Source organism: Scomber scombrus, chromosome 14 (assembly GCF_963691925.1).
Source record: "Scomber scombrus chromosome 14, fScoSco1.1, whole genome shotgun sequence".
Taxonomy (NCBI): Eukaryota; Metazoa; Chordata; class Actinopteri; order Scombriformes; family Scombridae; genus Scomber; species Scomber scombrus.
The window spans coordinates 28483658-28508657 of NC_084983.1; the positions used below are offsets into that span (position 1 = coordinate 28483658).

Here is a 25000-nt window from a genome sequence, read left to right on the forward strand (position 1 = left end):
ACACACACACACACACACACACACAGACACATATATACATACAGACACACACACACACATTGACACACACACACACACACACACACACACACACACACACATTGACACACACACACACACACACACACACATTGACACACTAACACACACAGACAGACACACACACACACACACACATGAAGCTGTGTACAGTTGTGGTTATCATGCTTTTATGTCTGGATGTGAACTGATGAATAATTTTATATAAAATATGTTTAAATTAAATTGTGAATCGAAGTGATGAGAGAGGTCAAAGGTCAAAGGTCAGATCAACTCTATATGACGATAACATGAAAATCACAACTTGTGTTTACTGTTTTTTTTTAACTTTATTTAATAAGTTTACTACTGTTTATTCTCCTTTAAGCCCCTTTGTTTTAATATGAAGCTGCTCTACAAATACACTTATTATTATTATTATTATTATTATTATTATTATTATTATTATTATTGTTATTGTTGAGTTATTCTTCCAGCTCTTCTGTCTTCTACACCTGTATGTACTACCTGTAATGTAACCCTGGTGTCTTCTCTCTACATGTCACAGTAACACAGCTGCAGGTTTACAGGTTTCTGGTTTGCGGTTCTTCTCTTCTGAGGCTTTATTCTGCTGAGTCAGCGATAAGACTCCATAACACTCAGCGTCCTTTATGACTTCTGGAAGATTTGTTATCAGCTCAGCTCACAGCATATACATACAGTACATACTCTATAATGTACAGCTGTTAAAATGCACTCTGAGGTGATGGAAAGACCATAAAACTACAACTGGGATATTATAAAGAGAATGTGTCACTTTAAAGGAGCATTCTGCTGTTTTTCATGTTAGCTTTTACTGTGTGTGTGTGTGTGTGTGTGTGTGTGTGTGTGTGTGTGTGTGTGTGTGTGTGTGTGTGTGTGTGTGTGTGTGTCACTTTGAAGGACAATTCTGCTGTTTTTTACGTTATTTTCTGCAGATTGTATTTAAAAAATAAGACACTTTTATCTTTTTTTCACCTTGTAGATATTTAGATTTTATTTGATATTATAAAAATACTGATAATGATTTTTCTGACCTCTAAAATTCCCAAAATCTATCATTAAATAATCATTTAATTTCTTTTTTTTTAACATCTGAAAGCTCTTTATCACAATGAAATGTTGCAACTGTGTTTGAGACATTTAGTGTTTTATTGTTGTTTTACTTTTATATTTGTAATAAACTGATTCCTAAAACTTGAAACTGAGTGACTGAAGAATAAATGAATGAATAAATAAATAATTATGCAATTTCCTTTTATGAATCTTGCAGTTAACATATTATGAGGTAACTGGCCGTTGTGCATGAAGATATAACAAGAAAAAAAGCATTATTACTGCACTCTTAAAATCACATTAAGAATCATTTATCTTCATTAAATCATATTTGCATCTTTTCCTTTAATGTCTGATATGAAGGAGGATATGAAGGAATATTATACATTACTCTCAACTGTTTTTAAATCATTTATAGACCTGAGAAACATGCAGGAGATAAAAACAAGGAGCTCAAACTCATTCAGTGTTCAGTGTGTGTTCCTATAGCGCCCCCTGCAGGTTTTCTGCTGCCTCTGCTCTGTTTCACAGTTTGTTCCTCTTTAAGTGTCTCTCATGTACTCAGATAAAAATTATTGATACCAAAATGTAACAAAACACTTCATTAAACTTAAATTTTAACTCAAGTAAAGTAATTGTATCTACTAATGATGAAATTAAAAGTATACTTGTGTGTCAGGCTGCTTCAGGTGGAGCTCTGTCACACTGTTGGTTGGTTTAAACTACAATGAATTATATTATAGTAATGAGGTTAATGTTTTATGTTTTAATGTAATCTTAGACTAAATGTAATTCTGTAAAGACACAATTTGTAACAGCTGTGAAATCGATGTAATGCACCAAAGAAAATAGTAATGGGAACTTGAATACTGATACTGCATACTACATCACCCATAATGTTTTGATGAATTGCATTGTGGGTATTGTAGTCTTCTACTCGGTGATAATCTCGCGAGAAGTCAGTGTGCGCTGGAAGAAGGCGCTTATTAAGATGTCTGCTCCCAAAACCATCCCGAAAGATGCTCAGGTAACGTTAATAAACCCCTGTAATGTCACCGTATCTTCGCTGAGCTGCAGTGTGAATGAATCCCTGTCGTCATTTATTCCTTTAACGCTCATTAACGGACGCTACAAACCTCAGTTAGCTCGTAATGCTAACGTAGCTTCCAGACGCCCGTTCACAACAGTGGCAACCAGCTAGCATTGTTAGCCTAGCCTAGCCTGTAGCCGGTGTAAACAGCAGTAACATGAGTTCATATTCCGCTATGTTTTATTATATTTAACATTATTATTAACTCATTCTGCTTTTATTAACATTTACAGTGCAAACCGTTTTATCCGTAACACCTACACACTGGAAGCTGGCTGTAGAGGTGTTACGGTGAATCTGGTCACTCAGTTTAATTTGAACCTGCTGCTATAGTTTATTTGAGTTTTCAGTGTTTTTAGTGTTTTAAACTTTGCTGCTTTTACTATTTAATGTGTTAAAAACCTGTTCAGACACACAGAGATTTAATATGTGGTGAATAATCAGATATTAAAGGATAAATTCACTGTTTATCAGATATAGTAAGACATGAATCACCTGCTGTGGACACACATTGTTGATATTTTACTGACCACACTAATACTAACTAATAATACTTAACTTCACTTCTACTATCTTATAAGTCTCCAAAGATCAGTAAATGCTTGTTTTCTGGTGAGTTATACATGCATATACAATACAGTGATGAGTATTGAATGAACAACAAAGAGCAAATACAGAGATTATTTATATGCTGTGTTGAAAGTAGAAGGTTGGTTTTGGATGCAGTTTGATAAACAACATCAGGATTCCCACAGTCATGAAATACATGGAAAAGTTATATTAGAAAAACAGTGGAAAGTTTGGAAATAGGTATGGCCCGATCTGATATCAAATATAACGAATATAAGAAGGCTGCATGAAGTTGGACCCCCCCACACACACTTTTACCATGTCAAAAATCAGTAAATTCATTAAATATGAATATACTAATCATCAATTTCTGTATTCTATATATATATGTGATCTGGGGCCAAACGCTTCCTCTGGATGTAATTATAAAATGCTCCATCATTTAGTGTTAAAACCAGAACACAGGAAATGACTCTACGCTGTTAAATGACACCAGACCCCCCCTCACATTAGACTGTCCCAACCACATTATAAATGATTTCATGCTGTACATCATCATGTTTCTTTACTTAAAATACAGATTGAATAAAAATGTCTTTGTCGTCGAGTCGTCACCATGAAAGCCAAACATCCCTCAAATCTCGCTGCAAGGTTTTTCTGATAAGTTGACAGCTTTGGTTCTGATGTTCAACGAAGTTCTCCAACCCGTTACTGTTCCCTGTAGTCGCTATGTGGGCCGATCGTTGTTAAACTACTTACATTAAGTCATGGAAACGGGCTAAAATATTATGGAAAAGTTTTGAAAATTCAATGGTAAACATGTGTTGGAACGCTGTAAAAAAAAAAGAAAAAAAAAAAAGAAAAATCAAGCATATGCATACATACTTTAATGAAATAAAAATCAAATGAAATACAAATAATAAAAAATAAAATTATACATACATTTTCAGATAAAAACAAACAAAACATTTCTCAGACTTCAGCTTCTAAAATGTGAATATTTTCTATTTTTTTGTCCTTTTTGACACTAAATAGAATATTTTTCAGTTGTGGTTAAAACTACAAATCTGTGAGACACTTTCTGACATGTTTCACCTTTTTTTTTAGTCCAATCAACTATTAAAGTAATCAAATAAAAACATCAGTCCTTTGAAGCTCTAATTTGTCTCCTTGTGTCTCTGATGGATCTTTTCTGTGTTCCAGGTGATGATCCAGATCCTGAAGGATATGGGCATCACAGAGTACGAGCCCAGAGTCATCAACCAGATGTTGGAGTTCACCTACAGTAAGTTTAACATGATGAAACAGCTGGATGTTACAGATGTTTCTCTTCTGGTTTTAGTTTGAGTTTAACTTAAAAACTAATAATATTCAGACTAATATTCTGTTTCAGACACATTTAACTGACCTGCTGCTTTTATTTATTGTGTTTTTATAGTTTATCATAATTGTTCTTATCTTGTGTCTTAAGCTTGTAAAGCACTTAAGTTAACTGAGGTTGTTTTAAATGTGTTATATAAATAAAGTTTGACTTGAATTGACCTAAAATCTGCTGAGAGGTCAAAAACTGAACGTAAACATTGGAGATCAAACGATGGATTTAATCAGAGCTGCAACAAACTATTATTTATTAATCATTAATTAATCTGCAGATTCTTTCCTTCATTAATCAGTAAAGTGTTTTATCAAAAAATGTCAAAGGTTTTTTATTCTTAGAGCTCAAAGTGACGTCATCTAAAATCAATACATCAATCTTTATTTATAAAGCGCCAAATCACAACAGAAGTCATCTCAAGGCATTTTACACATAGAGCAGGTCTAAACTCTTTAATTTAATTTAAAGATACTCAACATTCACACATCTGGGTCACCTGTGAGATGAAGTTTTATAACTTTAGTTTGGAAATGAGCCATAGAAATAAAGTTTATTATCATTATTTTGTTTATAAAATATCAGAAAACAGTGAAAAATTACAGTTTTTTAATTCTTAAATCTCAAAGTAACGTCCTCTAAAGTCTTATTATGTCTGATCAACTATCATGTGACACAGAAAAGCTTCATTCAGTGTTTTTATTTTTAAATGATTTAATATATTATTTCATAATATTTACTGACTAATTTTCTGTTGATCAGCTGATTGCAGCTCTTTAAAGTTTTATTCAAGTTTATTTATTTGTGTAATTTCATCCATAAATCTATTAAATATAAACAGCAGAACCAGAGTGTAAAATAAAATAACTAAAACATAATTAATAAACACATTAAAACTGTTAAAAAGACCATAAAGCAGCTGTTAAATAAAAACTGTTTAAGTGCAATAAAATCATAATAAATAATAGAAATAATTTTAAAGTTTATTTATTATTCAAAGCAGATTATTTTCTTAAAAACATGTTTTTTATTCTTTACTGAACAGAATAAACAATCAGCCGGTCATTGAAGTTAATAAATAACAATAATTTAAATATAAAGATCTTTATTAAAGTGTATATGTCATCATTAAGCAGTAATATAATAAAGTAATATGAGTTTATATGTTAATATAACGATGTAAACGTTCCTCTCAGGATACGTGACGACCATCATCGAAGACGCCAAAATTTACGCCACACACGCCAAGAAGTCGACGGTTGACGCCGACGACATCAAGCTGGCGATCCAGTGTCGGATGGACCAATCGTTCACCTCGCCGCCGCCCAGAGACGTAAGACTCCGCCACCGCCGTCGTCATGGCGACCAGCTGATAGACGAGGATCAATACTGACATTTAATAATTGATTTAGAACGTTCTGAACCTTTAATTAGAACTGTTCCTGCAGCAGTTAGTGGTTCTATTTTTCCTCTGACGTTCTCCTAATGTTTCTCTGTGTTCTCAGTTCCTAACGTTCCTCTAACGTTCCTCTGACGTTCCCCTAATATCCCTCTGTGTTCTCAGTTCCTAACGTTCCTCTAACGTTCCTCTGACGTTCCCCTAATATCCCTCTGTGTTCTCAGTTCCTAACGTTCCTCTAACGTTCCTCTGACGTTCCCCTAATATCCCTCTGTGTTCTCTGTTCCTAACGTTCCTCTAACGTTCCTCTAACGTTCCTCTAACGTTCTCAGTTCCTCTAACGTTCCTCTGACGTTCTCCTGTGTTCTCAGTTCCTCTAACGTTCCTCTAACGTTCTCAGTTCCTCTAACGTTCCTCTAACGTTCCCCTAATGTTCCTCTGACGTTCTCCTGTGTTCTCAGTTCCTCTAACGTTCCCCTAACGTTCCTCTGACGTTCTCCTGTGTTCTCAGTTCCTAACGTTCCTCTGACGTTCCCCTGACGTTCCCCTAATGTTCCTCTAACGTTCCTCTGACGTTCCTCTAACGTTCCTCTGACGTTCTTCTGACGTTCCTCTGTGTTCTCAGTTCCTAACGTTCCTCTGACGTTCTTCTGACGTTCCTCTGTGTTCTCAGTTCCTAACGTTCCTCTGACGTTCCTCTGACGTTCCTCTAACGTTCCTCTGACGTTCCTCTGACGTTCCTCTGACGTTCTTCTGACGTTCCTCTGTGTTCTCAGTTCCTAACGTTCCTCTGACGTTCCTCTGACGTTCCTCTAACGTTCCTCTAACGTTCCTCTAACGTTCTCAGTTCCTCTAACGTTCCTCTGACGTTCTCCTGTGTTCTCAGTTCCTAACGTTCCTCTGACGTTCCCCTGACGTTCCCCTAATGTTCCTCTAACGTTCCTCTGACGTTCCTCTAACGTTCCTCTGACGTTCTTCTGACGTTCCTCTGTGTTCTCAGTTCCTAACGTTCCTCTGACGTTCCTCTGACGTTCTTCTGACGTTCCTCTGACGTTCTTCTGACGTTCCTCTGTGTTCTCAGTTCCTAACGTTCCTCTGACGTTCCTCTGACGTTCCTCTGACGTTCCTCTGACGTTCCTCTGACGTTCTTCTGACGTTCCTCTGTGTTCTCAGTTCCTAACGTTCCTCTGACGTTCCTCTGACGTTCTTCTGACGTTCCTCTGTGTTCTCAGTTCCTAACGTTCCTCTGACGTTCCTCTGACGTTCCTCTAACGTTCCTCTGACGTTCCTCTAACGTTCCTCTGACGTTCCTCTGACGTTCCCCTAATGTTCCTCTGTGTTCTCCTCTGTTCTCAGTTCTTGCTGGAGGTGGCGAGGCAGAAGAACATGACTCCTCTGCCTCTCATTAAGCCGTACACCGGCCCTCGGCTTCCTCCAGACAGATACTGTCTGACGGCTCCAAACTACAGACTGAAGACTGTTCAGAAGAAGGTGAGAAATGATCAATAACTAATAACATGAATAAAAAAAATAAGAAGATAAAACTTATAGAATAATAATGTTTCTTCTTCTTCTTCAGGTCTCTTCTTCAGCCGGTAGGATCACGGTTCCTCGTCTCAGCGTCGGCGCCGTTTCCAGCAGACCGAGCACGCCGACCCTCTGTGAGTCTGTAGTACTGCTATTAGACTGTAGGGGGCGCTGCTGTTAGACTGTAGTACTGCTGTTAGACTGTAGGGGGCGCTGCTGTTAGACTGTAATACTGCTGTTAGACTGTAATACTGCTGTTAGACTGTAGTACTGCTGTTAGACTGTAGATTTTATTATTCTGTGACTTTTTGTGCTCCCAGTTAAACCTGTGTGTGTGTGTGTGTGTGTGTGTGTGTGTGTGTGTGTGTGTGTGTGTGTGTGTGTGTGTGTGTGTGTGTGTTTCAGGTACTCCCTCCGTCTCTAAAGTCGGGACTCCAGTGTCTCTGAGCGGTCAGAGGTTCACAGTTCAGATCCCTCAGTCCCAGACGGCCTCCACCAAAACCAGTAAGAACCAGTTTAATAAGAACCAGTTTAATAAGAACTAGGGATGTCCGATAATACTTTAACACTTTTTTCCATAACTTAAGTTGAAGTTGTTCTCTTATGTTGCACAGACAGTGTTTACATGTAGAAAGCCATGTTGCATTTATATTTTCATCCAGTTGAGCATCACAATACAATCAGGTATAATGTGTTAATTCAACAGTAGGAGTTATGTTATGTTGTTATGTAACAGTTTTGGTGTCAGTTATCGGAAATTATAAGTTGGGGAATATCAGATATCGGCAGAAAAGTCAATATAGAGCATCCCTAATAAAACCAGTTTAACCAGTTTAATGTCTCATTTCATCAAAGTTCTAGTGAAGAAAGTTTCTATAAATATGAAGATTAATCTGTGACGTCTAAAAACTTACATTTTTAACCCTCTCCCCCCTCCTCTTCCTCTCTCCCCTCCTCCTCTTCTTCCTCTCCTCCTCCCCCTCTCCTCTCTCCTCTCCTCCTTCCTCCTACTCTCCCCCCTCCTCCTCCTCTTCTCCTGTCCTCCTCTCTCCCTCTCTCCCCCCTCCTCCTCCTTCCTCCTACTCTCCCCCCTCCTCCTCCTCTTCTTCCTCTCTTCTCCTCTCCTCCCCCTCTCCTCTCTCCCCCCTCCTCTTCCTCTCTCCCATCCTCCTCCTCTTCTTCCTCTCCTCCTCCCCCTCTCCTTTCTCCTCTCCTCTCCTTCTCCTACTCTCCCCCCACCCCTCCTCCTCTCTCTTCTCCTCTCTCCCCTCCTCTTTCTTCCCCTCTCCTCCTCCACCTTTCTTTCTCTCCTCTCCTCTCCTCTCTTCCTCTCCTTCTCTCCTCCTCCTCTCTTCCTCTCCTCTTCATCTCCTCTCTTCCTCTCCTCCTCCTCCTCTCTTCCTCTCCTCTCTTCCTCTCCTTCTCTCCTCCTCCTCTCTCCTATTACTCTCCTCCTTCCTTCTTCCTATCCTCCTCTCTCCCCCTCTCCTCCTCCCCTCCTCTCCTTCTCTCTTCCTCTTGCTCCTCCTCCCCCTCTCTCCTCCTCCCTCCCCCCTTCTCTCCTCCTACTCTCCCCTCCTCCTCTCTCTTCCCCCCCCCCCCCCCCCCCTCCCCTCCAGCCACCCCGTCCACGCCGGCCGTGTCCAACGTGCTGATCAACCCGTCTCTGATTGGCTCAAAGAACATCCTGATCACCACCAACATGGTTTCTCAGAGCGCCGCCGCCAGCGAGTCTCTGAAGAGGAAACACGAAGACGAAGACGACTACGACGCTTTATGACGGCCGACACGTTTTTAATCATCAGTCTCTGAACATTATCATATTAGTGTTATATTTGTTTCTTGTTTTTTTTTTTTTTTTTTTAGGACATTAACTTCCTGTCTCACCTGTTTGTTCACCAGTTAAACCAGTTAAACCAGTCTGGCTCTGATTTACAATAAAATACATTCAAACATTCAAACTGCTCAGACTCTTCATGTATAGAGAGAAAGGTTCTTTGTCCTCCTCTCCTCCTTCCTCCTCCTCTCTCCTCCCTTTTTCCTCCTCTCTCCTCCTTCCTTCCTACTCTCCTCTCCTCTCTCCTCATCCTCCTCTTGTACTTTCCTCCTCTCCTTCCTTCCTCCTCTCTTCCTACTCTCCTCTCTCTCCCTCCTCTGTCTCCTCCTTCCTTCCTCCTTCCTACTCTTCTCCTCCCTTCTTACTCTCCTCTCCTCCTTCCTTCCTCCTCCTCTTCTACTCTCCTCTATTCCTCCTCTTCTACTCCTCCTTCCTCCTCTTCTACTCTCCTTCCTTCCTTCCTTCTACTCTCCTCTATTCCTCCTCTTCTACTCCTCCTTCCTCCTCCTCTTCTACTCTCCTCTCTCCTTCCTTCCTCCTCTCCTCTTCTCCTCTCCTCCTTCCTTCCTCCTCTCCTCTTCTACTCTCCTCTCTCCTTCCTTCCTCCTCCTCTTCTAGTCTCCTCGCTTCCTCCTCTTCTACTCTTCTCTCCTTCCTCTCCTCCTCCCCCCCCCTCAGCCACGCCGGCCGTCTCCAACGTGCTGATCAACTCGTCTCTGAAGAAGTTCTACCTGAAGTTAAGTGTTCACCTCTAATCACACATTTGGGTCACAGTGAGATGTTCAGGAGCATTCAGTCTGACTTTTGGTATAAAATGGTTTAATATCATTTCAAATGATATAAAAACAACAAAAATACTAAATGTACATTTTAACAAACCTGATGCTGATTTTAAATCTAGTTTAACTGATTTTTTATTGATAATCTTAACTCTTATTTTTTACTGAATCTTATATGTGTGTGTGTTAAAATGTACATTTAGTATTTTATTTATTCATTAGTTTATTTTCACATTTTCACCTTTAAATTTGACTAAACCACATGGACACAAATATACAGACTCACTGAACTGAATCTCACTCATTCATTTATGATGTGAATACAATTTGTTTATGTGGACTTTGGGATTTATATAAATATATATATATATATAAATATTTCATTACCTAAGTACATTTTTTCGTCCCCTAATCTTCTGATTTTGTGGACGAATCTATTAGTCAGTAAAATATAAAATAATCAAATTATTCAGTTTTTTAAGCGTTAACAGTGAAACTGATACTGATCAGCTGATCAATAGTCTGGCTCTAATTATCAATAATTAGATAAATGACAGTTTATTTCTCTCAGTCTGTCTGTTCTTCACCTCCGTAGAGTTTAGAGTATAATTGATTAATTAATGCAAATAAATTAATAGTTTGTTAATTGATAGTTTATTTATCTCCGTCTGTTCTTCACTTCCGTAGTTAATTGATTAATTGATAATCAGGTTGATCAATTATCAGCTTTGGAGGTTTGAAGCTTTTCTGTCAAACATAATAAACTGAATATATATTTACATTTTTAAACATTTAATTGACTCTTATTCATCACTGAGCCTTTAATATATTTATTTATATAATAAAATAACTTTTATTATTATGATGAAACCTTTGAACGTGAAGCACAAACACACAAACACCACAGCGATAATCTTGTTAGTTCATTTTAACCTTTAATAATAAAAAGAAAACTAAAATAAAAATCTGAAAAATAAAAAAAATACATGGCAACAAAAAAACCCCCAAAAAAACAACAACAATAGACTCTTAAATGATTATGAGAATAATCATGGTCGCAATGATGATACAGTAGTAATAATAATAATAATAATAATAATAATAATAATAATAATAATAGTCACCATAATAATAATAATAATAATAATCAGAAGCATAATAATCATAATTTCTTCTTCTGGTGTTTTTTTGTGGCACCAGCAGAAACTCACTTCCTGTTTTTTATAGACATTATGGTAAAAGCTTCGGGGCATCGCGGCACTTGTCAAAATATTTTCACACTTAGCAAAGTTTTTACCCCACAAATGCACGACAAAAAAATAAAATAATTATAATAATAATAAAAGGACAGAATCACAGCTCGTACGATTCACAGCACTGCTTGGAAACAAACAAAAATAAAAAAAATAAAAATAAAGTTAAAAAAACAAAAACTTGCTCCGATGTCTGTTTTTTTTTTTTTTTTCCTTCTTTTTGTATTTTTTAATTTCTTCCCTTCTGGGCGACGTTTTGCAGCTTCGATGGCAAAAACTTGAGCGGAGGACAAAGAGAGGAAAGAGATTTGGCAGTTTAAAAAAAAAAAGATTAATTTAATAAGAATAAAATAAAAAAAATTAAAAAAAGTCTAAATTTGGCGTTAACCCTCCTGTTGTCCTCGAGTCAAGGAAGGGAGGGAGGGAGGGAGGAAGGATGAAAGGGAGGAAGAAGGAAGGAAGGAATGAAAGGAGGAAGGAAGAGGGAGGAAGGATGAAAGGGAGGAAGAAGGAAGGAAGGAATGAAAGGAGGAAGGAAGAGGGAGGAAGGAAAGGAGGAAGGAAGGGAGGAAAGAAAGAAGGAAAGACGGAGGAAAGAAGGAAGGAGGGAGGAAAGGAAAGAAGGAAGGAAAGGAAGGGAGGAAGGAAGGAGGGAGGGAGAAAGGAAGGGAGGAAGGATGGAGGAAAGAAGGAAGGAGGGGGAGAAAGGAAAAGAGGAAGGAAGTAAGGGAGGAAAGGAGGGAGGGAGGAAGGAAGGAAAGGAAGGAAGGAAGGAAAAGAGGGAGGAAGGAGGGAAGGAAAGGAGGAAGGAAGGGAGGAAAGAAGGAATGGAGGAAGGTAGGGGAGGAAAGAAAGAGAGAAGGAGGGAGGGAGAAAGGAAGGGGGAAGGATGGAGGAAAGAAGGAAGGAGGGGGGAGAAAGGAAAAGAGGAAGGAAGTAAGGGAGGAAAGGAGGGAGGAAGGAAGGGAAGAAAGGAAAAGAGGAAGGAAGTAAGGGAGGAAAGAAGGTTAAAAAAATAAAAATCAACATTCTTTTTTTCGTCGTCTTCTTGAAATAAACGTAATAATAATAAATTGCAGTTCTGTCGGGTTTTGTTTCGTCCAATGAGAAAGTGCAGTGCTCCTCTGTGTAAATGATCTGTGCAGTTATATTTAGACTTTAGATGTTCGAGGAGGAAACGAGGCGAAAATTAAACATGAAAAACTTGTTTAAACAGATTTTAGACGTTGACGAACGAATGTCAGAAAAAAAGATCGAATAGAATAATTAATAATATTTAATAATAATAATAATAATAATACCCGAGCTGCTGAAGTCCTTCACATCATGTCTGAGGTTACATGAAGAAAATCAAATTTAAATAAAAATATAGATGGATGATGATGATGATGATGGTGGTTGTTGGAGAGGAGGAAGAGGAGGAAGAGGAGGAAGCTCATGTTTAGAGTTTAGAAGATAAACACTGGCTGGATGTTTGGTTTGTTTTCATCATGGAGAGTTTTAATTGGCTGTGAAGAGTTTTAATTGGCACCGTTCTAATGTTTAATTTAATGATTTGTGACTTTAAAGTTCGTCTAATGCAAAAAAAATTAAGTGGAACGTAAACAGGAAGCAGATTTCTCCTTTTATTACAATAATTAGAGAAGTTTTAATGTTTAAGTCATCGTGTTTTTAAGGAAAAGTTGTAAAAATACACATTTTTCCTGTAAATTTATGATTTTATTCTGCAGCATTACAAGAATAAAGTTGAAATTTTACCCCAAAAAAGTAAAATATTGAGAATAAAGTTGAAAATTTGAGAGAAAAGTTTATTTCTTAATTTTAAAACAAATTCTGAAAGTTACCGTAAAAGTAGCCGACCTTTAATAATTATAATGTTTGATAAAGTAGACAAATTTGTAAAAATACAAACTTTTCCTGTAAATTAACAACTTTTATTCTAAAACATTACAAGAATAAAGTTGAAATGTTTACAAGTTAAGGTCCAAAATTGACAATAAAGTTCAATTATTACATAAAACACGATAATTTAAACCACAAGATTTAAGGAAAAGTTGCAAATTTACAACTTTTATTCTGCAGAATTACAAGAATAAAGTTAAACTTTTACAAGTTAAAGTCCGATAGTGAGAATAAAGCTGAAATTTTAAGAGGAAAGTCGGCTGGTTTTAGGATAAACTGAAGTTTTAATGCTGCAGGAATAAAATCATAACTTTACAAACTTCTCTAAGATTAAGAAATAAGATCAAATTTGTAGCTAACAGGATAATTTTGAGGGAAAAAATGAAAATTACTTTAAAAGTAAACAAGTTAATGAGTGAAAACAGTAAAAATGAACAATATTACAGGATAACGTTTATATTATAAGAACTTTTAATTAAAACTGATAATTATCACAAAGTTTAACTAGAATTAAAACTTTAACTCATCAGAACTGTGAATTTATCTCCAATATTACAACAATAACTGAATATGTGATTAAACATTGAATTACTATAACTTTCTTCTTAGTAACAACAAACAAATCCTGCATCGTTAATGTTTATTATTAAAAATGCAACTTCAGTATTTTTAACGTAATTAAAACAGAAACTTTTCGCAACTGAAAGATTTTTTGGCAAACAAAGATCTAAAAAAAAGGCACAATGTCGTTTTTACCGAAGAGATTAAATTATATAAACCGAACTTTATTTACTTTAAAGTGCAGTTTGGGTAAAATTAGTGGCAGCTGAGTTTTAATATTTTAATGATGATAATAAACCATAAAACAAACCTCCAGTATTTCCCTTTAAATAAACCAGTTAAAACCAAATTTAAAAGTTTAAATATCGCCATAGCAACGACTCAACGTCTAAATCTGGTCGAACGTTAAAATAAAAACTAATCCAGCGTGATCAAGAGTTTAAGCTCCTTTTATTTTAAGGGTTAGAAATTATTTTAATATAAAAAAAAAAATCATGTTTAATTTGCTTTATTTAGCATTAAAGGAGCAGTGTGAAGGTTTAGTGCCATCTAGTGGTGAAGCTGCAGAAATACAACGATTCTTTATTATTTAGGAGATTAAACACAAATTAAAACTTATTTTTATTATTATTATTTTCATTAAATTCTACAAACTGCACCTTTAAGTTTATTTGATGCAAAACTTTTGGTCAAACTATATTAAAGTTTTTTAATTTAAATAATAAATCTGATATTTTATATTTTTATTATTGTCAACAAATCCGACTTATTTTTGGTTTTTGGTGTTTTTTCATCTGAACAGGAGATTTTACTGTAATTTTAGGATTTAAAATGTTTAATTTTAATATATAAACGTGAATATTAATATAATAACTTTATATATATTTAACGTCTGATCCTTGTTAATTAATTCACCTTTTAAAATTACATTTTTCTCCTAATTTAACTTTATACCTGCAGAATTATGACGTTTATATTTAATAAAACAATTTCATTAAAGTCATATTACGCTGAAGATATTCCAACTTTATTCTTTAAAGTCAGTCGTATATTTTATATGTTAAAGTTTCCTCCTGTTCGAAGCTGTTTAAGGAAATTATTCAGACTTTCTTATAAAAATAAAACTTTATATTTAAGTATTTATAAAGGTTTAATCAGCAGGAACCAATCAGCTCTGAGCTCTGAGCTGCTTTTTGGTCTTTTTAAGGGATTTGTTATTAATAATAAAAAATAATAAAATAACATCAAACTTTCACTTTAGATAAATGATTATTTAACCTGCAGGAATAAAGATCATTTATATAAACACTTGAATATTTACTTTCAAGTCGAGTTATAAAATGAAACTTTATTTATCTCCCAATGCAGGTAGAGTGTAGTTTATTCTACCTGCATTGGGAGAAACAGTGTTGAGACTTTCTTCACTTTATATTTAATGAATCATTTAATAAAGATTTACGTGACTTTTTTTAACCCAACTCTTTTTTTCACTTTATATCAGAGCTTTAAAATTAAAAACTTAACCAAAACTCTGATCAACGCTGGAATGATACTTATTTAATTAAAGTTAAAAAAAAAGAAAAAAAGCGACAGAAAGACGAGCGAGTGACGATGACGATGATGAAGATGAAAGCAGGAGGGAAGTGGATGCTGGTGAGATCGAACTTCAGTTGCCTGCGTAAGACTGCTGAGTGTGTGTGTGTGTGTGTTTCCTCCCCTTTTAAAAACAGCCATGAAAAAAAAAAAAAAAGCTTCAACAGGAAATTAACTTAAATAAAATAAAATAAAAGAAAGTAAATAAAATAAAGTCGATCACCTCTGAACATTTCTGCTCGTAGAAGATTAATTCTCTTTTTTTTTTTCTATGTTTCAAATATATATTCTGCTTTTTTTTTTGTTGCTTTTTTCTTTTTACAAGAGCCGGTGATCGTTGCCGCGGGAAACGGGCGACATTCAAAAAAAAAAAAGAAAAAAAGATTGAAAGTAAAAAGAGGACGAACGCTGCGCCTCTACACGGGTTTTTATTCATCATTTCCTTCAACATGTTAAAATCCACAAACGCCAAGAAACACAATCTGTCTGTCAAACTTTCAGCGAAGAAGAAAAAAAACAAACAAAAAAAAAACAACAGAAGAAGAAGAAGACAAGATGGAGAGAACAAGGCGGCAGAGATGTCGGCGTTGGCTGTGTGACGAAGCAAAGAGAAGGAAGAACAGCAGCGAGCCTCATCCGTCCCCTCCAACCGGGGAATGTAACGTGTGTGTGTGTGTGTGTGTGTGTGTGTTTTCTAAGCGAGCATATGAAGGGTTGGCGAGCTCCTAGCAGTCCTCGTCTTTGTCATCCACGACGCCTTTGAGCCGCAGACGAGCAAAATCCTCGAAGACGAAGTCGTCGTCCTGGGAGATGCTGCTGAGAGGAGAGAAGAGTTCATGTTATTATTATTATTAATGATTAGTTATTGATTTATTAACAGTCTAAAAAAATCCAGATTATTTTCATGGTTGGTTTGGTAAGAGAAAAAAATGTACATTTAGTATTTTTGTTGGTTTTATAGGAGATAAATTCAGACTGAACTCAGCGGCTCCGCAGCAAGACATCATGGAGGTCCGAGTTACAGCCAGTTCAATATAATCAATATATTAAAGTAGGACTGAAAAGGTTTTATATCATTTGAAATGACATTTGCACCATTTTTTTACCAAAAGTAAGACTGAATGCTCCTGAAAATGTCAAATGGTGTAACCACAAAAGAATGATACATAGTTTTTAATGATATTCCATTTCTGCCGTGTGTGTTCTCATGTATGGCTGTACTCTACTCGACTCGACTTGGTACCAGGAACCTTTTCCATTACTATAGTTCCTCCTCAACGTGGGCGGGGTCGTCATAGCAACGCTGCATTAAACTGCCGGGACTTTGTTTTCTACGCGACACAAACACATAAACAATGGAGGACATGGAGGCGATGGTGTACTTGCTGCTGTATGAGGCTTTCTGTCTCACACAAAGCAAGAGAAGAGAAACTAATCTCTGTAACGCTGTTGTTGGTATTTAAAAATGCCGGGTTTGATTCTTGTGTCGGACGGCTCATGACTCTTCTAGCGACTCTCTGACCAATCAGAGGCCGGCAGTCTGTTGACGTCACATTTTAGTATCGGCTCGGCTCGCTTGGAACCTCGGCAGAGCAGATACTAAAAAAGCAGCAGGTACCAGGTACTATCCCTGATGGAGGAGCTAGAGTAGTGCTAGAACTTTGTAGTGGAAAAGGGCCATAAGACGCCACTAAATTCTACACAATGCACCTTTAAACTGAGAGTCAAAGCAGACGTTTGTGCCAAATCTGAAGAAATCCCTCCAGATGTTCCTGACTTATCACATCACAACGAGACAAAAAAACCCAAAACATACAACATGTCTGCAGCGTTGAGGTTTAAAAACAAGACGTTCATAACAGAAGAGACGAAGATGTGTAAAAACGTCTTTTCTTGTTTTTCAGCAGCTGGATACTCACTTTGTGTCGAACTCTATCAAATTGGTGTCGATGGGGGGGTCCATCTCTGGCACAGCTGTAACACACACACACACACACACACACATTAGCATGTCACACCGTGGTTTCCATGGAAACTGCCTCTGGTCTCCATGGTAATTGAGTGCATGTTTAAAAGAAGGAACGATGATGAAAAGAGGCTGATGGAGGTGTGTGTGTGTGTGTCTGTGTGTGTGTCTGTGTTTGTGTGTGTCTCTGTGTGTGTGTGTGTTTGTGTGTGTCTGTGTGTGTGTCTCTGTGTGTGTGTGTGTTTGTGTGTTTGTGTGTCTGTGTGTCTGTGTGTGTGTCTCTGTGTGTGTGTGTGTGTGTCTCTGTGTGTGTGTGTCTCTGTGTGTGTGTGTGTGTGTGTGTATCTCTGTGTGTGTGTGCATCTCTGTTTGTGTGTGTGTGTGTGTGTGTGTGTGTGTGTGTCTCTGTGTGTGTGTGTGTGTGTGTGTGTGTCTCTGTGTGTGTGTACCTGACTGTGGGCGGGACAGAGGAGGCTCCACAGGTTTAGGATGCATTAGGATAAACGGCAGTTCCACCGAAACGTCTCTGAAACACACAAACACACAAAAACGTCACTTCAGCAGAAAAAATTAATCAAATTAAACTTCCAGTTTAACTTCTGTTGCTGAATCTGCAGTTTTTAATGTGTGATGAACCTACAGAGGATTATCAGAGACTCTGCAGCAGCTTTACGGAGCTTTATAGTTGAGTTTCAGCTCATTGTTTAGCTTCTACTTTACTGTTTTGGTTCACTCTCAGCGCTCTCATAGCGTCGTTTTCAAAATAAAAGCTGTAAAAATAAAAAAGGCACTGTAAATCAGGTTGATTATAGTTTTAAAATCCTCATTAGTTTTTATTCCAGTTCAGTTTTAATGAGTTTAACAAGTGATGAAGTAGTTTTAGTTTGGTTTTATTTTGAAGGAATTGACTAGTTTTATATTGGTTTTATTTTGAAGGAATAGACTAGTTTTATATTGGTTTTATTTTGAAGGAATAGACTAGTTGGAGGTTTGGGTTTAAATGATCCTTTGAAACGTGGTTAAGTTAAATAACCTCCGTAGCCATGGCAACAGTAACACTAAGTTAGAGGATTAGGTTTAAAAATGTTCAGAAATCGTTGGAAACATGACATTACCTCCGCCAGCTGTACTGCATCACTTCAGCCACTAGAGGGCGTACATGTAACTACAGGTCGTGTTTTTAGACTTTTACTGTCGGTTTTTATCTCGTGAGGACAGACTGGATGTTTGGTAGAGAGTAAAAACAGAGAATATTGGACTTTATATTCAGCAGGAGGACAGAAACACAATGAACTGTTGTAGCTGTTCTGTTATTTACCTTTTACCCACTTTGTCATTATATCCACATTACTGATGATTATTTATCAAACATCTCAGTGTGTAAATATTTTAAGAAAGCACTGATACTCATCTCTACAATACTGTTGCATATTATTTAATTTCTATGTTTATAATTAACACTTTGCACATATTTTAAAACACTTTGTGCACCATTGTTAAGCATGTCTTTGTTTTAAACTGTTTTTTATGGTTGTGTTGACGTTTCTTTCCTGTCTGCATTAATTAATAACTGAGGTGATTAAAAACAGAAGTTTACAATAAAAGTGTTTAAATGTAATAGTTTTCTTTAAAATTGACGCTGAGAGTGAACCACAACAGTAAAGTTACATCTAAACAACGAGCTGAAAGTGATTTTTATCCCTTTAAAATAAACAGTTTGCTCGACATGCTTTTATTCTGAAGGCAGCCTCCCACAGGAAGCCAAACTAATTACAACCTTGTTGATGATGAAGGGAGGATTTACTGTGTTGGTTTAAATAAGTGAATCAAATTAACGGCTAACAAAGTCAACATGAGGTTTGTTTAGTTTGTGCAGCGAGTTATAAAATGTGCTGATCTCAGACCGACGGCCCGATGAACACAAACAGCCTGAGAGTTTATCTGATGGTTAACACACACATCTGATGTTTAACACACAGATCTGATGGTTAACACACACACATCTGACGTTTAACACACAGATCTGATGTTTAACACACACATCTGATGTTTAACACACAGATCTGATGTTTAACACACAGATCTGATGTTTAACACACACAGATCTGATGTTTAACACACAGATCTGATGTTTAACACACAGATCTGATGGTTAACACACAGATCTGATGGTTAACACACAGATCTGATGTTTAACACACACATCTGATGTTTAACACACAGATCTGATGTATAACACAGTGTATTGGAACAATTTATTTACCACTAGAACTTCCAGGCCACTAGGGGGCATAGTTCTTTCATTTAGCGTTGTTATTGCAGCCTCAGCCAATAACAAGCAACAGGAAGTGACGTAGCCGGAAGTTGCTTTGTTTACATGCGCCACAATAGGAGTATGGTAGTGTCATGGCAACGGAAAAACGCTCCGTCTTTACATTAAGTTGTTAAGTTAGTTATATTTGTTTATAGCCCTTTGAGTGGAAATATAAGTAAGTAAACATGTTAAAGATAATTATTAGAATGTTTACCGTTAATGTATGTGACGTATTCGTAACGTTTAGCAACATTTTTGAGTAACTTTGTTGGCACGTATGACCGTTGATGCGGTATAACGGTAGATTTCATGCTTCAAGAAACCGTTATATTTATGAAGTGTAACGGTAGATTTCAGGCTTCAAGAGACCGTTATATTTATGTAGTGTAACGCGAGATTTAAGGCTTCAAGAAACCGTTATATTTATGTAAAGTAACGCGAGATTTCAGGCTTCAAGAGACCGTTATATTTATGTAGTGTAACGCGAGATTTAAGGCTTCAAGAAACCGTTATATTTATGTAGTGTAACGCGAGATTTAAGGCTTCAAGAAACCGTTATATTTATGTAATGTAACGGTAGATTTAAGGCTTCAAGAGACCGTTGAATTGACCGATAAGCTAACTAGCTATATATGTCAAGCTATTCTGTATTGTTTTTTAATGAATGCTTTTCTGTATTTTTATATGTCCATTTCAGTTTAACACTCTCTTGTAATAAATCCCAACCTACTACAACACCTGCCTGTTATTTGGAGGATATGATGATGCAAGGGAGAGTTTAGCTAGCTGTGAATCTCAATACACGACAAGAGTCACATTGGGAGCAACAGATCCAGAACCTTCATGTCGTCCTCCCGGGTCAAATTGACCCTGTCTCTTTGGACTGTCCCTTCCCTCCCTCCTCCCTTCCTTATGTCCTTCTTTCCTTCCTCTCTCCCTCCTTCTCTTTCTTTCCTTCCTCTCCCTTCCTTCCTTCTTCCTCCCTCCTTTCCTTCCTTTCTTCCTTCTTCCTCCCTTCCTTCCTTCCTCCCTCCTTTCCTTCCTTCTGTCCTTCTTTCCTCCTTCCCTCCTTCTTTCATTCCTCTCTCTTTCCTCCCTTCCTTCTGTCCTTCCTCTCTCCTTTCCTTCCTTCTTCCTCCCTCCTTTCCTTCCTTTCTTCCTTCTTCCTCCCTTCCTTCCTTGACTCGAGGACAACAGGAAGGTTAACACACAGATCTGATGTTTAACACACATATAAACTTACTTATACTGATAACATGTTGTAAAGTTATCATAATATAAAGCATGACTATAAATATAGTATATAATATAATGTTTTTTAACTTTTTAAAGTTATTATTCTTGTTTTAATGTCACAATTATTATTATTATTTATTATATATTTCTACTATTATTATTATTTTTCATACTAATTTATTATTTAATCTTTTTCTTATTGCTGCTCTTATATTGTATTTAATGTCCACTTGCTGCTGTAATAATGCAGATATTTCCCAAATGTGGGACTAATAAAGAAATATCTGATCTAATATTTTTAATATTATTTAAATGTATTATTTAATATAGCTTATATGTTACATGTTTATTTGTATTATTAATATTTTTTAAATGTTATTATTTTAATAATTATTTAATATTTAATACTTTTTTGTGGTATTTGACAGACAATATTAAACGAGTTGAGAGTATAATTATTTCAGATAATTGTTTGCAATAATAAGACTTATTTATTATTTATCTCTATTTTTTCTGCATATGCAACACTGTTTTTCTCTTATGTATATGTTCAGTTTATATGCATGTGAATATTTACTACTGTATATTGTTTGTCATATATAAGAATAAAAATTAAAAAAATGAATGTTATGTGTTGAAACAGCAGAGATGAAAACTAAAAAGCAGAAAAACTGATGTTAAAATAAAATGTTGTTATGGATTTTATGAGATGAATGAAACAGTTATGATGTAAACACCTGAGCTGCTGCGTTCAACTTCATTTAAAGTCAGATAATATTCACTCAGAGAGTCAATAACATGAAATAAATGAGATTAAGTTGCAGAAGCCTGACTGATGGGACTTAACTTAAAGTCATGTGACCACAGAGAAGGCCTCTGATTGGCTGCAGTTTCAGATTTTCACAATAAAACCTAAAACAAAACAGGCTGTTTGATGTTTTTCGGTGTCGTCGGCTTCAGATCAGACTGAATGAACACTGAGGCTGTCGGTCACATTTACCTCTCCAACATGCCTCGCAGCAGCCTGCAGGGGGGAGGAGGAGGAGGAGGAGGTGGTGGTGTCGGGAGGGAGGAGGAGGAGGAGGAGGAGGAAGAGGAGGCGACACAGAAAGACCAAAAAAAAACAAAAACACAGAAGGAGATGAAACGAAAAGCAGGAGGAGGAGGCGACACGTTCAACAACCTACAGTGGAGGTAAAACACAGTGAGGAGCAACAGGCGGCAGCAAACAGGCGGACGGTTCCCGCGGTAACCGACACTGATGCGGTTTCCGCGGCAACCAACACTGACAAACCACAGAGGAGAAGGAGGCGGGAAGCTTTCGGCCGAGTTGCACCAACACGATGGAGGGAGAAAGAGAGAGAGAGAGAGAGAGAGAGGGAGGGAGAGAGAGAGAGGTAGGGAGAGAGAGAGAGGTAGGGAGGGAGAGAGGGAGAGAGAGAGGTAGGGAGGGAGAGAGAGAGACGGGGAGGGAGAGAGAGACAGAGAGAGAGAGAGAGACAGGGAGAGAGGGAGAGAGAGGTAGGGAGGGAGAGAGAGAGAGGGAGGGAGGGAGAGAGAGAGAGGGAGAGAGAGAGAGGTAGGGAGGGAGAGAGAGAGAGACGGGGAGGGAGAGAGAGACAGAGAGAGAGAGAGAGAGACAGGGAGAGAGACAGAGAGAGGGAGAGAGAGAGAGGGGGGAGGGAGAGAGAGGGAGGGAGAGAGAGAGAGAGAGAGGTAGGGAGAGAGAGAGAGAGACGGGGAGGGAGAGAGAGACAGAGAGAGAGAGGGAGAGAGAGACGGGGAGAGAGACAGAGAGAGAGACGGGAGGGAGAGAGAGAGACAGAGAGAGGGAGAGAGGGAGAGAAAGAGACAGAGAGACGGGAGGGAGAGGGAGAGAAAGAGACAGAGAGAGGGATAGAGAGAAAGAAAGGGAGGGAGAGAGAGAGAGAGGTCTCACTCTGTCTGATTATTCTGGGAGATTCTACAAATGTGTTTTTACTCTTATGACTGCAGCGAGGTCTCACTGTCTACTTTTTGGGGAGATTATTTAAACCAAAGTTGTTAAACTCAGTTTAAAATCAGATGTGAAGTTTAAAACTTTCAAAATTGCTGTTATATCAGAATTAAACATATTTTCTCTCCAGACATGTTTTCAGATGAGTTCTCAATATAAACCTTAACTTATTCCCTTTAATAACTTTTAATAATTTTATCAATTTTTAATATTACACAAAACTACATCTAAAAACTATCCAACACATGTTTACCCTTTCTGTAAAACTGGAAAAGAGGATGATGTTCATTTATTTTGTAATTTCTCATTTTGTGTTATTATAATGTTATATGTTTAATATTTGGAAAGCAATTTTTTTCTACTAAAATTTCACATTTGAAGAAAAAAAACCATTATCTGCTGTTACATCAGAATTAAAGTTTTTTTTTTAAAGATATACAAAAACTCTGCTTGTCTTTAAATGTCTGATTTTATCTGAGTAACTTTCCAAAAACCCAAAAATATTCAGTTTACTGTCACATGAGATTAAAATAAGCATTAAATCATCACATCTGAGAAGCTAAAACCACCAATTTATTAAACTGTATCTCTTTTAATCTATTTAAACTCAGTTTTTAGTCTAAATTTTAATGAATTTATTCTCTTATATATTTATTATAGATCCTATCATGTAGAGTTATAGACAGACAGAAGCTCCCACAGTCACAGAGGAGTAAAAACACTTTAATCCATTTACATCTGATTCAGAGTCATTTATCTAAACAGGTTTTAAAGTAAATTTGAGTCATTTAAAAAGAGTTTAAACCAGATTAGTTCATTTAAACCAGTTTAAATCCACTTTAACACCATTTATATCTGGTTTCATCACATAGAAACCTGTTTTAAACCAGTTCAATCCAGATTATCACTGGTTTATTAAACCACATTAAACCAGTTTTCATTTAATCTGGATTTAAAGCTTCAGGTTTAAGGTGGAATTGGTTTAAGGTGAATCTGGTTTAAGGTGGATCTGGTTTAAGGTGGATCTGGTTTAAGGTGGAATTGGTGCAGCTCAGCCGGGTTTCTGATGACTTTACTACAGGAAACATGAGGCAGAGAGGACAGGAAGTGATGTCAGCAGTGTGTGTGTGTGTGTGTGTGTGTGTGTGTGTGTGTGTGTGTGTGTGTCGTACCCTCCACGTGAGACCACCAGCTTCACTTTGACTCTGTAGGAAACCAGGATCCCCAAAACCTCCTTATTGGTCACATCCTTCACTCTGAAACACACAACAGAGAAATCACATTACTCACAGCACACACACCTGTACTCTGTGTGTGTGTGTGTGTGTGTGTGTGTGTGTGTGTGTGTTACAGTGTGTGTGTTACAGTATGTGTGTGTGTTTATGTATGTGTGTTACAGTGTGTGTGTGTTACACTATGTGTGTGTGTTACACTATGTGTGTGTATGTTACATGGTGGAGGAGTGTGTGTGTGTGTTACATGGTGGAGGAGTGTGTGTGTGTGTGTGTGTTACATGGTGGAGGATTGTGTGTGTGTGTGTGTGTGTGTGTTACATGGTGGAGGATTGTGTGTGTGTGTGTGTGTGTGTGTGTGTGTGTGTGTGTGTGTGTTACATGGTGGAGGAGTGTGTGTGTGTGTGTGTTACATGGTGGAGGGGTGTGTGTGTGTGTGTGTGTGTGTGTGTGTGTTACATGGTGGAGGAGTGTGTGTGTGTGTGTGTGTGTTACATGGTGGAGGAGTGTGTGTGTGTGTGTGTGTGTGTGTGTGTGTGTGTGTGTGTGTGTGTGTGTGTGTGTGTGTGTGTGTGTGTGTGTGTTACATAGTGGAGGTGTGTGTGTGTTACATGGTGGAGGAGTGTGTGTGTGTTACATGGTGGAGGGGTGTGTGTGTGTGTGTGTGTGTGTGTTACATGGTGGAGGAGTGTGTGTGTGTGTGTGTGTGTGTGTTACATAGTGGAGGTGTGTGTGTGTTACATGGTGGAGGAGTGTGTGTGCGTGTGTGTGTGTGTGTGTGTGTGTGTGTGTGTGTGTGTGTGTTACATGGTGGATGAGTGTGTGTGTGTGTGTGTGTGTGTGTGTGTGTGTGTGTGTGTGTGTGTGTGTGTACATGGTGGATGAAGCCAGGTTGGTGTCTTCATGTTTGAGTTTCCCGTCCAGAGCGAGTCCTCTCTTCTCTCTGTTCTTATCGAGCGTCGGAGTCAGAGTGTAAACCTTACAGAAGGTGGAGCTGGACGACACCTGGTCACTATGGAAACCACACAGCTGTCAATCACACTGACTCAGCTAAACCCCGCCCACACACTCACCTCAGATTAAAGTTAAAATAAATTAAAATATGAGATTATTATTAATTCATAAATTTTAAATGAAATCATGTTGTTATATATGATTATTTACACATTTATACATCTACTTTATACCTGTTAAACAAACTCATTAAATCCAGTTTAAACCAGTTTACTTCTGGTGGGAATTAAGTTCAAACCAGTTTAT

General features: G+C 37.4%; 2 protein-coding genes across 6 annotated transcripts in view; one reads left to right on the forward strand and one right to left on the reverse strand.

The window, feature by feature from the left end:
* Positions 1-2067: 2067 nt before the first annotated feature.
* On the forward strand, positions 2068-9019 carry taf9 (TAF9 RNA polymerase II, TATA box binding protein (TBP)-associated factor). The gene is made up of 7 exons (XM_062433422.1): positions 2068-2140; positions 3977-4058; positions 5342-5478; positions 6901-7035; positions 7124-7205; positions 7477-7575; positions 8691-9019. Exons 1-7 carry the CDS (start codon positions 2105-2107, stop codon positions 8849-8851), a joined length of 732 nt encoding a protein of 243 aa, XP_062289406.1. The 5' UTR covers positions 2068-2104; the 3' UTR covers positions 8852-9019.
* Positions 9020-15408: 6389 nt separating this feature from the next.
* The window catches only part of LOC133994110 (arrestin red cell), a 41097-nt gene continuing 31505 nt past the window's right edge, over positions 15409-25000 (reverse strand). Inside the window, exons 12-17 of one of the 5 annotated variants that reach the window (XM_062433307.1) lie at positions 24615-24752; positions 23681-23764; positions 21513-21536; positions 17412-17488; positions 16916-16970; positions 15409-15809 (exon numbers count right to left, since the gene is read on the reverse strand). In XM_062433307.1, coding sequence (XP_062289291.1) covers positions 15722-15809; positions 16916-16970; positions 17412-17488; positions 21513-21536; positions 23681-23764; positions 24615-24752 — 466 coding nt within the window. In that variant the 3' untranslated portion in view covers positions 15409-15721. Of the gene's footprint in view, positions 15813-16915; positions 16971-17411; positions 17489-20452; positions 21425-21512; positions 21537-23680; positions 23765-24614; positions 24753-25000 lie in introns of those variants that run through there. The other 4 variants (XM_062433306.1, XM_062433309.1, XM_062433308.1 and 1 more) reach the window with 4 other exon arrangements.